This window comes from Oncorhynchus mykiss, chromosome 18 (genome assembly GCF_013265735.2).
Source record: "Oncorhynchus mykiss isolate Arlee chromosome 18, USDA_OmykA_1.1, whole genome shotgun sequence".
Classification (NCBI taxonomy): Eukaryota; Metazoa; Chordata; class Actinopteri; order Salmoniformes; family Salmonidae; genus Oncorhynchus; species Oncorhynchus mykiss.
In genome coordinates, this window is record NC_048582.1 from 1,777,884 (window position 1) to 1,791,685 (window position 13,802).

Consider the following 13,802-nt stretch of genomic DNA (forward strand, 5'->3'; position numbering starts at 1 on the left):
ACACACAATTGTCGTGACTTTACTTTCATTAATCTGATGACTGTTATGTATCTAAATCAACTAACTCTGTTTGTTACCCGATTAAATTAATCATGTAACAATTAACTCATTAGGAATTTTTGGGGCACCATGAGAGCATCTCCCGAATTAAACTCTAAAAAAGGTATTTACCTATCACATCCATAAAACAGTCAACATATTAATCATAACCTCGTCTCATATCATCATTCTGAACCGTCGTAACCTCCTGCATCTGCAAAAACCCCAGCCTTACTTATGATTCAGTAGTACACAAATTGATTTAAATATTTATTTACTAGCTAACTAAATGATAACACAGGATAAACACACACACTTAATACATGAGAAAAGGTCCCTAGCGGACTGACACAATATAGTGTTTTTTATTTTTTAAAAAGGTCCCTAGCGGACTGACACAATATAGTGTCTGTTTTTTTTCAAAAGGAGAGAGAGAAAAACAACACTTATCATTGATACATTTTAGAAACATTTTAGAAACTATTCTCACAGTAATCATATACTTTGCAGACGAGAAGAAATCATGAATGTATTTACGTGTGAATGCCTTCGTTCGCTGGTTATCTGTCGGAACCAGACCTTCTTAGGAAGGGTGTGCGGCCTTTCCATTTGTAAGGTTCTGATTGTCCAAAAGGGTTTCCTCTAAAATGAGTTCCGGCACCTATTTCAGTCCAAGTCAAGCAATGAGATTAAAATCACCTATTTCAGTCCAAGTAAAGCAATGAGATTAAAATCACCTATTTCAGTCCAAGTCAAACAATGAGATTAAAATCACCTATTTCAGTCCAAGTAAAGCAATGAGATTAAAATCACCTATTTCAGTCCAAGTCAAACAATGAGATTAAAATCACCTATTTCAGTCCAAGTCAAGCAATGAGATTAAAATCACCTATTTCAGTCCAAGTAAAGCAATGAAATTAAAATCACTCCATCACCTAATTTTAATCTTAGCTGGTCTGAGAGAACTGATGAGTCTTCTCTCCTTTATGTATACGTTGGTGTGTTTTTAAGTTGCTCTGTTGAGAGAAACTCTTCCCACAGACAGAGCAGTAGTATGGCTTCTCTCCTGTGTGAATACGTTGATGTGTGTTTAAATGGTTCTGTTGAGAGAACCTCTTCCCACAGTCAGAGCAGATGTAAGGCTTTTCTCCAGTGTGTAAACGTTGGTGTTTCTTGAAGCTGCTCTGTTGAGAGAAACTCTTCCCACAGTCAGAGCAGACATAAGGCTTTTCTCCAGTGTGTGTTCTCTGGTGAACTTTTAGATCAGATGATGTTGTGAAGCATTTTCCACAGTCAGAGCAGGAGTAAGGCTTCTCTCCTGTGTGTAAACGTTGGTGTTTCTTGAAGCTGCTCTGTTGAGAGAAACTCTTCCCACAGTCAGAGCAGACATAAGGCTTTTCTCCAGTGTGTGTTCTCTGGTGAACTTTTAGATCAGATGATGTTGTGAAGCATTTTCCACAGTCAGAGCAGGAGTAAGGCTTCTCTCCTGTGTGTAGACGTTGGTGTTTCTTGAAGCTGCTCTGTTGATAGAAACTCTTCCCACAGTCAGAGCAGACATAAGGCTTTTCTCCAGTGTGTGTTCTCTGATGAACTTTTAGATCATATGATGTTGTGAAGCATTTTCTACAGTCAGAGCAGGAGTGTGCCTTCTTTTCTATGTGAAGACGTTCATGTGATTTTAAATGGTTCCGTTGGGAGAAACTCTTCCCACAGTTGGAGCAGTGGTAAGGCTTCTTTCCTGTATGTATACGTTCATGCGATTTTAAGGTACCCAATCGGGAGAAACTCTTCTCACAGTCAGAACAGGAGTACGGCTTCTCTCCGGTATGTATACGTTGGTGTGCTTTAAAGCTACCCTGGTGGGAGAAACTCTTCCTACAGTCAGAGCAGTAGTAAGGCTTAATTCCTGTATGTATACGTTTATGCAATTTTAGGGTACCCAATCGGGAGAAGTTCTTTCCACAGTCAGAGCAGGAGTACGGCTTCTCTCCTGTATGTATACGTTGGTGTGCTTTTAAGCTACCCTGGTGGGAGAAACTCTTCCCACAGTCAGAGCAGACATAAGGCTTTTCTCCAGTGTGTGTTCTCATATGAACTGTTAGCTCAGATGAGGTTGTGAAGCATTTTCCACAGTCACAGCAGGAGTAAGGCTTCTCTCCTGTGTGTAAACGTTGGTGTTTTTTTAGGTTGGTCTGTTGAGAGAAACTCTTCCCACAGTACGAGCAGGAGTAAGGTTTCTCTTCTGTGTGCACTCTCTGATGAACTGTCAGAGCCTTTGATGTTGTGAATCTCTCCCCAGAGTCAGTACAGGAATACAGATTCTCTCCTGTGTGGATTTTTACGTGTATTTTTAGCTTTGATAAACCTGGGAAAATCTTCTCACAATGTGGGCAGTGGTGAAACCTCTTAGCTCTGTGATCTTCCTGCTGTTGCTCTCTAGATGTAGAGAATGTCTCAACATGGTCTCCTGTGTGAACAACATCAGAAGAACCAGTCAGTTGGTGTGATACACAGTACCAGTCAAAAGTGTGGACACACCAACTCATTCAACTGGTTTTCTTTAACTATTTACTACTTTGTAAAACCAAAAGTGTGCAAAGTTGTCAACAAGGCAAAGGGTGGCTACTTAGAATACAATATATATTTTGATTTGTTTAACACTATTTTGGTTACTACATGATTCCATATGTGTTATTTCATAGTCTTGATGTCTTCACTATTATTCTACAATGTAGAAAATAGCAGAAATAAAGAAAAACACTTGAATGAGTAGGTGTTGTCAGGATTCACCTAGGGGGTCATGATTTGGGGCTGTACAAATATTTGATGTATTAGAATAATTGATTATGCGTATGTTATATTAATAGAAGGGGAGGGGTTAAAAGGCCCCTCCCTCCTTACATTCATAAGGTTTTATACTACGGATTAACAATATCTATTCATTGTCGAGGTTTAGTATTGTTCTACAGTTATATTTTAGTTCTCTCTCTCTCTCTCTCTCTCTTTCTGCCTCATTATAAAGAGGCCCCTCTTAGAAATGTGTGACTTAGACAGAACTCTGCAGGGGAGTGAAGGAGATGAGACTAGGTAAACATTCCACTATAAATCCACTTTGGGGACGAGGGGACATTTACTGCTAAGTGTTTAGCTAACAGTTAATAAAGGACCTGTTTATACAGCTCTGTAGGCCTGGTTCTGGTCCCAGGAGTAGAGGATGATGATGTCGGCAGTGACATCATCAGGGAGCGACTCAGGGTGTAATAAAACAACTGGAGGCCTTTCGTTAGACGCAGAACTTACTCTGAAACATGCGTGCTATGTTCCTGGTTTGTCAACGTCTGTCTGCAAATTGCATTAATAAAAGGTTTTTGAATGATTTAATTAAAGATAATTGTCATAATGCTAATTTCACCAATGATTGACAAGGAAGGAAGTAAGGAACGAACCCTAACGATGTGTCCGAACGTTCGACTGGTACTGTACTTATTTTATGGAGCTACATTTACATTTCCTGCTCTTTGGGGTTTTAGGTTTTTCTGTAAAGAACTGTGTGACAACTGCTGATGTAAAAAGGGTTATATAAAATACATGTGGCATGTATAAGTGCTTCACAGAAACCCAGCCTAAAATCCCCAAAGAGCAGGCAATGCAGATGTAGAAGCACAGTGGCCACGAAAAACTCCCCAGAAAGCAGGAACCAAGGAAGAAACAGAGAGGAACCAGGCTCTGAGGGGGTGACCAGTCCTCTTCTGTCTGTACCAGGTGACATATGTATTCATATCAGTAGGCTGTACAATACAGGGGAATAAAACTATTCTAAAAGTGGGTAACAGTCTGGGTTGGGGTCAATTCCATTTAAATAACAGTCCATTCAGAAAGTAAACCTAATTCCAATTCCAACAGTCCACATTTTGTTAATTTAAAGGCATTGAAGAGAATTGGAATTTCAGTGTATTTCCCCAAATATCTGGAATTGACACCAACCCTGACAACAGTCTAAGGCAAAAAAGGAGTGAAAATAATTATCCATATCATCCTCCACTCACTATCACAAGGGTTAGTAACTACAGACTCATTTCATATCATCCTCCACTCACTATCACAAGGGTTAGTAACTACAGACTCATTTCATATCATCCTCCACTCAACATCACAAGGGTTAGTAACTACACAGACTCATTTCATATCATCCTCCACTCACTATCACAAGGGTTAGTAACTACAGACTCATTTCATATCATCCTCCACTCAACATCACAAGGGTTAGAAACTACAGACTCATTTCATATCATCCTCCACTCACTATCACAAGGGTTAGTAACTACAGACTCATTTCATATCATCCTCCACTCACTATCACAAGGGTTAGTAACTACAGACTCATTTTCATATCATCCTCCACTCACTATCACAAGGGTTAGTAACTACAGACTCATTTCATATCATCCTCCACTCAACATCACAAGGGTTAGAAACTACAGACTCATTTCATATCATCCTCCACTCACTATCACAAGGGTTAGTAACTACAGACTCATTTCATATCATCCTCCACTCACTATCACAAGGGTTAGTAACTACAGACTCATTTCATATCATCCTCCACTCACTATCACAAGGGTTAGTAACTACAGACTCATTTCATATCATCCTCCACTCACTATCACAAGGGTTAGTAACTACAGACTCATTTCATATCATCCTCCACTCACTATCACAAGGGTTAGTAACTACAGACTCATTTCATATCATCCTCCACTCACTATCACAAGGGTTAGTAACTACACAGACTCATTTCATATCATCCTCCACTCACTATCACAAGGGTTAGTAACTACACAGACTCATTTCATATCATCCTCCACTCACTATCACAAGGGTTAGTAACTACACAGACTCATTTCATATCATCCTCCACTCACTATCACAAGGGTTAGAAACTACAGACTCATTTCATATCATCCTCCACTCACTATCACAAGGGTTAGTAACTACACAGACTCATTTCATATCATCCTCCACTCACTATCACAAGGGTTAGAAACTACAGACTCATTTCATATCATCCTCCACTCACTATCACAAGGGTTAGTAACTACACAGACTCATTTCATATCATCCTCCACTCACTATCACCAGGGTTAGTAACTACACAGACTCATTTCATATCATCCTCCACTCACTATCACAAGGGTTAGTAACTACAGACTCATTTCATATCATCCTCCACTCACTATCACAAGGGTTAGTAACTACACAGACTCATTTCATATCATCCTCCACTCACTATCACAAGGGTTAGTAACTACACAGACTCATTTCATATCATCCTCCACTCACTATCACAAGGGTTAGTAACTACACAGACTCATTTCATATCATCCTCCACTCACTATCGCAAGGGTTAGTAACTACACAGACTCATTTCATAGAACTTTAAAACACTGGCAGTTTGTCTACTTCACTTCTTTAGTCTCCTCTCTGATCACTCCAGATAATCCAGTTGTTCAGGGATGTGTGATGTCAGAATTACAGAATTCAACCTATCAACAGACTGGTTCATAACTTATGGAGGTCTAATATATGAAGATAACTTATAGATAGAACCTGCTCTTACCATGACTAACAGATGTACCAATCTCCTCCTCCTCTTCTTCATCTTTAATGTTGACATTCAGCTCCAGTGTTTGACTGCAGTCTTCCAGCTTCACTGATGCCATCTCTGGATCCTGCAGTGCAAACTGGGCTCCACTGTCACAATCAGGACCCAGTGACTGTAGGTTTGGACTCAGTGTGGAAGGGGAGAGGCAGGCTGGGTTTGTCCTCACTGTTGATGTTACCGGCCTCAGACTTAATCTGAGTTGGTCTGTAGTAATAAAGACAAGCGGAAAACAATCTGACAGTTCTGGTGCTTTCTTTGTCCTCAAAAAATGTATTATCTTTTTTTGTTGTTCAATTCTCTCATTTCAATAGATCAGGTAGATAAACATTGACAACAAAACATTCATTCAAAACAGACAGAAAGTTCACCCTTTAAATGACCCAACGTAAGAGATATAAATGTACAGAATGGTTACCTGAAGGAAAATGAGGGTTGTGCTGTTTCCATTTCAGTCAAGGGGAGGGTTGAGTATTGTTTTAATCTAGTCCAGAAGAGGGTCCTGTCATTTTGTAATTGGTGAAATTTCAATATTGCTCAGTGTTTAAGAATGAGTTGCTTATTACGCTTTATAAACTGGGTGGTTGGAACCCTGAACGCTGATTGGCTGACAGCCGTGGTATATCACACCATATACCAGGGGGGTGACAAAACATTACTTTTTAACTCTTCTAATTACGTTACGTACGTTATAATAGCAATAAGGCACCTCAAGGGTTTGTGGAATATGTCCAATATATCAGGGTTAAGGGCTGTATCCAGGCCCTCCACAACAGCCCTTAGCCGTGATATATTGGACATATAACAAACCCCCCTCTGACCTTAAATATATCAGGGTTAAGGGCTGTATCCAGGCCCTCCACAACAGCCCTTAGCCGTGGTATATTGGACATATAACAAACCCCCTCTGACCTTAAATATATCAGGGTTAAGGGCTGTATCCAGGCCCTCCACAAACAGCCCTTATCTGTGGTATATTGGACATATAACAAACCCCCTCTGACCTTAAATATATCAGGGTTAAGGGCTGTATCCAGGCCCTCCACAACAGCCCTTAGCCGTGGTATATTGGACATATAACAAACCCCCTCTGACCTTAAATATATCAGGGTTAAGGGCTGTATCCAGGCCCTCCACAACAGCCCTTAGCCGTGGTATATTGGACATATAACAAACCCCCTCTGACCTTAAATATATCAGGGTTAAGGGCTGTATCCAGGCCCTCCACAACAGCCCTTATCTGTGGTATATTGGCCATATAACAAACCCCCTCTGACCTTAAATATATCAGGGTTAAGGGCTGTATCCAGGCCCTCCACAACAGCCCTTAGCCGTGGTATATTGGCCATATAACAAACCCCCTCTGACATTATCGATTAAATAAATCAATGTGTGGCTGATGCCTCCCCTCATCTCTGATTCTCTGCTGCACAATATCAAGTGGGACTATGGGCTATTTAGTGTGATGTCAATCAAATGATCCATAGCCTATAGAATACCAAGTGCATGCTGGGAGGAAGCACAGAGCAAAGTTATACTGTATTTCTAAGACAGTTGCTGAGATGGTGTAAATTCAACTAGGCTGCATTACACACCACAAAAGGTTATTCCCAACCCTGAGCCTCGACTTGCTCTGCTTGTTGATTCAAAACGTTTTTTTATTTATTTTAATGCTACCTAACCAATGGCTGTGATGTGTCGGTCAATTGTGGCAGTTGAGGAAGAGAGTGAAAGGTTTCTTCACATTTTGTTGTTGTTGTTGATTAGACCAAGTTCCCCAAAACACAAACCACAATCTTGCAGGCAGACTAGCCTATTCCTCAACCCACCCGGCACTCTTTAAATAGCCTACCTCCATGTCAGTGAAGGGCTGTTGAGTTAAAACCCAGACTAGCCTATTCCTCAACCCACCCGGCACTCTTTAAATAGCCTACCTCCATGTCAGTGAAGGGCTGTTGAGTTAAAAACCCAGACTAGCCTATTCGTCAACCCACCATGCACTCTTTAAATAGCCTACCTCCATGTCAGTGAAGGGCTGTTGAGTTAAAAACCCAGACTAGCCTATTCCTCAACCCACCATGCACTCTTTAAATAGCCTACCTCCATGTCAGTGAAGGGCTGTTGAGTTAAAAACCCAGACTAGCCTATTCCTCAACCCACCCGGCACTCTTTAAATAACCTACCTCCATGTCAGTGAAGGGCTGTTGAGTTAAAACCCAGACTAGCCTATTCCTCAACCCACCATGCACTCTTTAAATAGCCTACCTCCATGTCAGTGAAGGGCTGTTGAGTTAAAAACCCAGACTAGCCTATTCCTCAACCCACCCGGCACTCTTTAAATAACCTACCTCCATGTCAGTGAAGGGCTGTTGAGTTAAAACCCAGACTAGCCTATTCCTCAACCCACCATGCACTCTTTAAATAGCCTACCTCCATGTCAGTGAAGGGCTGTTGAGTTAAAAACCCAGACTCCACTTGAGGGGTTATGCCATAGGCCTCTTTTAGTGAAGATGCTGTCAAAAAAGCACAGGCCTACCACTTGTTAGATTAACATGAAGAAAATAAAACTGATCTGATTATATAAAGAGATCTATAACAGTGTTTTTGGTCAGCGCTGCTTTACGCTAGAAACAAGCTGTAAGATAACCAGGGAAGAAGTGACTCGGATGCAAATCACGGTTTCATTTCTTTGACATTCAGAGGCTGAGATATAACCTTCTATATCCTACGAGACAAAACGAAAAGAAATATACTAATCTAATTCTATCAATTTATTAAGCTAATTACTGGTCTGTACAATAGAAGATGTTAAAACCCAGACCGCTTTTAGGGAAATGCTTGTTGGATTAAAGACACAGAATGAGAGTAGCCAGCAGTTAGAGATTTACATTTCTCTGCTAAAAGACTGGATGGTCAATTCCGATATCTGACTGCAGATCCATCCTCTGCAGACATCCGGGCTTTTATACTTCTAGCGCTTAACGGAGCAGAGCTGTTGTCAAGGAAGTGAGTTTGTGTTTATACTGGACCTCCCGCCCCCACCTCCTGCCCACCAATCAGGTCAATGCGGTGCTATACCGAGCCCTTCACACTGTTACAAAACTTGAAGAGGCACACGGCGATGCGTTAGGAGCTTGATTTGACCTCTGCCTCCGTGGGTTCAGAAATTGTGTCACACCCTCCCTAAGAAGGTTCCGGACACATTTTGGGATCAGACATGAATTGTATTTTACTCTGTCTGGCGTGGAAAGGTAGCTTGTCTTTTACTCTGTCTGGCGTGGAAAGGTAGCTTGTCTTTTACTCTGTCTGGAGTGGAAAGGTAGCTTGTCTTTTACTCCGTCTGGCGTGGAAAGGTAGCTTGTCTTTTACTCTGTCTGGAGTGGAAAGGTAGCTTGTCTTTTACTCCGTCTGGAGTGGAAAGGTAGCTTGTCTTTTACTCCGTCTGGCGTGGAAAGGTAGCTTGTCTTTTACTCTGTCTGGAGTGGAAAGGTAGCTTGTCTTTTACTCCGTCTGGAGTGGAAAGGTAGCTTGTCTTTTACTCCGTCTGGAGTGGAAAGGTAGCTTGTCTTTTACTCCGTCTGGAGTGGAAAGGTAGCTTGTCTTTTACTCCGTCTGGAGTGGAAAGGTAGCTTGTCTTTTACTCTGTCTGGAGTGGAAAGGTAGCTTGTCTTTTACTCTGTCTGGCGTGGAAAGGAAGCTTGTCTTTTACTCTGTCTGGCGTGGAAAGGTAGCTTGTCTTTTACTCCGTCTGGAGTGGAAAGGTAGCTTGTCTTTTACTCTGTCTGGAGTGGAAAGGTAGCTTGTCTTTTACTCTGTCTGGCGTGGAAAGGTAGCTTGTCTTTTACTCTGTCTGGAGTGGAAAGGTAGCTTGTCTTTTACTCTGTCTGGCGTGGAAAGGTAGCTTGTCTTTTACTCTGTCTGGCGTGGAAAGGTAGCTTGTATTTTACTCTGTCTGGAGTGGAAAGGTAGCTTGTCTTTTACTCTGTCTGGCGTGGAAAGATAGCTTGTCTTTTACTCTGTCTGGCGTGGAAAGGTAGCTTGTCTTTTACTCTGTCTGGCGTGCGAAAGGTAGCTTGTCTTTTACTCTGTCTAGCGTGGAAAGGTAGCTTGTCTTTACTCTGTCTAGCGTGGAAAGGTAGCTTGTATTTTACTCTGTCTGGAGTGGAAAGGTAGCTTGTTTTTTACTCTGTCTGGCATGGAAAGGAAGCTTGTCTTTTACTCTGTCTGGCGTGGAAAGGTAGCTTGTCTTTTACTCTGTCTGGCGTGGAAAGATAGCTGTCTTTTACTCTGTCTGGCATGGAAAGGTAGCTTGTTTTTACTCTGTCTGGCATGGAAAGGAAGCTTGTCTTTTACGCTGTCTGGCGTGGAAATGTTGAACTATTTAAAGTACCATGATCAGATGATCTCACATGTGATTATTTGTTAACAGGGACAGTTTCGTTGTAAACGAGACACAATGATTTGGCATAGGATAAATATGATAAGATGAACACACAGGCCTCTCTCTCTCTCTGTCCATTCTTAACCTGTGTGGTTAAAAAAGATTCTGCTAATAAGTAAAATAACGTAGACTTGCATGAAATGTTATAAAAGGCAATGTTTTTCTCAGACCTGCAAATACAATGATAGATTCATGCAATGCTTTTCACCATAAAATAGATGTCAACACCTACTCTTGTTCACGGTGGTCTGCGAACCCACGACCTTCTGTCCCGCAGCCCTGAACGCGATCAGAATTCCTGCGTTGCCATGCAACGCTTACAGGACGAAGAACAGTTAATAAAGTTCATATCTAAAGGCTCTGGTCTGTCCAAGAAGTGTTGGTAAACGGTAGACATGTTCTCTACTATCCATCATGTTTTAATCATTATTTTGGCTATGGGGGATATTTTTTTATATTTTTATTCAGCGTTCAGGGAGGGTTTATGTCAAATATATTTTGCTCACCAGACGGACATCCATTTTCCTTTCAGATATCCGTATTAAAAAATAATGTTCACTACCAAGTGCAGTTAATCTATAGTAGTCTTCCTAAATTCACAAATTACTAAGTAAACAATAATACAAGGTTGCAGTTTGAGGCAGAACTGTCATATTTTCCACTTTCACTCACAAAAACATATTGTATTTCCCATTCACACCATAGTAACAACTATAGATAAATATAGAAACAACTGAATGTGTCTGAATATTGTTACAGTGACATGTAGAAATCAGACGAACATGACATTCTGCTTGTAAACAGTAAAACAACCCTGAAACTGTCTCTCTGGTGCAGCCGCACAGCCTGCAAGTCTATTGACTCAGACCGAGAGGCGCCGCCATTTTACCAGCTCATAAACATATGGAAATAATCAGAATAATAAACATGTCAAACGAACTCACAAATCTCAAATCAATTGATTCTTTATGAAATTACTTTGACGAAATAATGTACATTCATTCACTCTGACAAACCCAAAGTCTAAACTTAGCTAGCTAAATGTGACTTCTAAAATTATATTTAATCACGTTCTTCACTCACTCGGTTCAGCACAAAACTAAAACGTCATAAAACCTTTAACAAACGTGAAAATACCTTGACGGGTTTGCTACCTAACATGTTACGACATGTTCTTTCGATATTAGAAAGTTTAAACGTGCTATTGCATACCTTTAGTTAATACTTCTGAAACGGACACAACCGCTACTGTCTTCAGAGAACAATTGTGGCCGAAGCCTGCCCGGAACTTCCTGTTCCCTGACTATCAAAACGCAACAGGACTACTTCTTCTTCTTCGGTGGGTTTAATGGTGGTTGGCATTCAATATGTTGCATTAGTTTATTAGTAAATCTTTTCTTAACTCAGGTGTTGCAAGAAGGCCAATAAGGGTATTATCTTTGAAAAACAAGGGTCCTGAAAAACGGACGTTCTTTTTTTTGTTGGTCAAGATATAACTGAGGGAGTCAAACAAACACTGTTTGGTTGTAATCAAGCTCTGACTTCACTACTTGTTTTGACCAGTGCCCATACTCTGATAGACTTCGTACCTTGTGCTGATTATTTGAATTAAACACACCACTTATTTTGTTCATAAAGCTGTAGGAATTGAATTAAGTGTCTGGTTAAGATCATTTGAAATTCTCAGCCTCTGGCAGATTACTCCTCTACTTTACTGAGAGAGAGAGCACCTGATTGTTCAATTACTTGAATTTACATGGTTGTTACGAGAGAGAGGGAGAGAGAGGGAGGGAGAGAGAGAGCGAGAAAGATGCAGGATACATTTGATTGACCCTGTTCTGTGGAGCCTTCCTACTCCTCCTCATCCCCTGTTCTGTGGAACCTTCCTACTCTTCCTCCTCATCCTGTTCTGTGGAACCTTCCTACTCTTCCTCCTCATCCCCTGTTCTGTGGAACCTTCCTACTCCTCCTCCTCATCCCCTGTTCTGTGGAGCCTTCCTACTCCTCCTCTCATCCCCTGTTCTGTGGCCTCTCCCCATATGAAATCTGTAATTACAACTAATGAATTCATGCTCAGGATTCATTGAGGATGTCTATCATATACTGGGTATATTAATTATGCTTCAAGGTTGAATCTGGATAGGAGAAGGAAAACAGAAAGTATCTGAAAATGATCACTGTGTTGAACTCAATGCACAACGTTTGACCTGGGCCCTATGCACTTTATAGGGAACCCTACAGCTACAGCCACACACGTCAGTACAGGCCTGAGTACAGTCTGAACAGCCCGTTGTCATAGCAGCCACGCCATCAGTAGGTCAAGAACTCACTGTTAAATCCATTATAAAAAATATAAAAATGGAAAGAATATGGCACAAGGGCTACTTCTGACTAAAGAAGGCCGTCCACCAAAACTCAGTGACCCGGGTAAGGAAGGTATTAGACCGAGAAGCAACCAAGAGGCCAATGGTAACTGTGAAAGAGCTGGAGAGATCCACAGCTGAGACGGGGGGGAAACCGGCCTTGGGACAACTACCACCTGTACATTCCACAAAGCTGGGCTTTATGGAAGCCCGGCGAGAGAAATAAGCCATTGCTGAAGAAAGGCGAGACCTGAATCCAATTGAGAATCTGTGGCCTTTGAAATTGCTGTTGACTAATGTTCCCCATCCAACTTGAAAGCGCTTAAGTCATTTTCCCAAGAAAAATGGCAGGATTCAGATGTGCAAAGTTCTTAAAGACCAGAAAGAAAGACTCACAGCTGTAATTACTGCCAACGGTGCTTCTGCTAAGTATTGACTTGGGGGTGAATACTTATGCAACCAACAAGTTTAGTTGGTTTTTGTTTTGTAACTTTTGTGTCACAATAGAAAAATACACTACATCTCATGGGCATTAATATGGAGTTGGTCGCCCCCCCCTTTGCTGCTATAAGAGCCGCCACTCTTCTGGGAAGGCTTTCCACTAGATGTTGGGACATTGCTGCTATAAGAGCCGCCACTCTTCTGGGAAGGCTTTTCACTAGATGTTGGGACATTGCTGTTATAACAGCTCCACTCTCCTGGGAAGGCTTTTCACTAGATGTTGGGACATTGCTGTTATAACAGCCTCCACTCTCCTGGGAAGGCTTTTCACTAGATGTTGGGACATTGCTGTTATAACAGCCTCCACTCTCCTGGGAAGGATTTCCACTAGATGTTGGAACATTGCTGTTATAACAGCCTCCACTCTCCTGGGAAGGCTTTCCACTAGATGTTGGGACATTGCTGCTATAACAGCCTCCACTCTTCTGGGAAGGCTTTCCACTAGATGTTGGAACATTGCTGCTATAACAGCCTCCACTCTCTGGGAAGGCTTTCCACTAGATGTTGGACATTGCTGCTATAAGAGCCACCACTCTTCGGGGAAGGCTTTCCACTAGATGTTTGGGACATTGCTGCTATAAGAGCCACCACTCTTCTGGGAAGGCTTTCCACTAGATGTTGGGACATTGCTGCGGGAGATGCTTCCTTCAGCCCAAAAAAAGCATTAGCGAGGTAAGGGCACTGATGTTGGGCGATTAGGCCTGGCTCGCAGTCTGCGTTCCAATTCATCCCAGAGGTGTTGATGGGGTTGAGGTCAGAGCTCTGTGCAGGCCAGTCAAGTTCTTCCACACCGATCTTG

General features: G+C 41.7%; 1 protein-coding gene across 2 annotated transcripts; it reads right to left on the bottom strand.

The window, feature by feature from the left end:
* Positions 1-431: 431 nt before the first annotated feature.
* LOC118941075 (zinc finger protein 883-like) lies at positions 432-11,433 on the bottom strand. 2 transcript variants are annotated; one of them, XM_036951468.1, is made up of 5 exons: positions 11,352-11,433; positions 8,129-8,230; positions 5,657-5,905; positions 853-2,506; positions 432-700 (listed from the first exon to the last, which is right to left on the bottom strand). In XM_036951468.1, the coding sequence occupies exons 3-4, from the start codon at positions 5,757-5,759 to the stop codon at positions 987-989; spliced, it is 1,623 nt and encodes a 540-aa protein (XP_036807363.1). In that variant the 5' UTR covers positions 5,760-5,905; positions 8,129-8,230; positions 11,352-11,433; the 3' UTR covers positions 432-700; positions 853-986. The 2 variants fall into 2 exon arrangements, with proteins under 2 accessions (XP_036807363.1, XP_036807362.1); XM_036951467.1 differs by lacking the exon at positions 11,352-11,433 and having other exon boundaries at positions 8,129-9,048.
* Between the last annotated feature and the right edge of the window lie 2,369 nt (positions 11,434-13,802).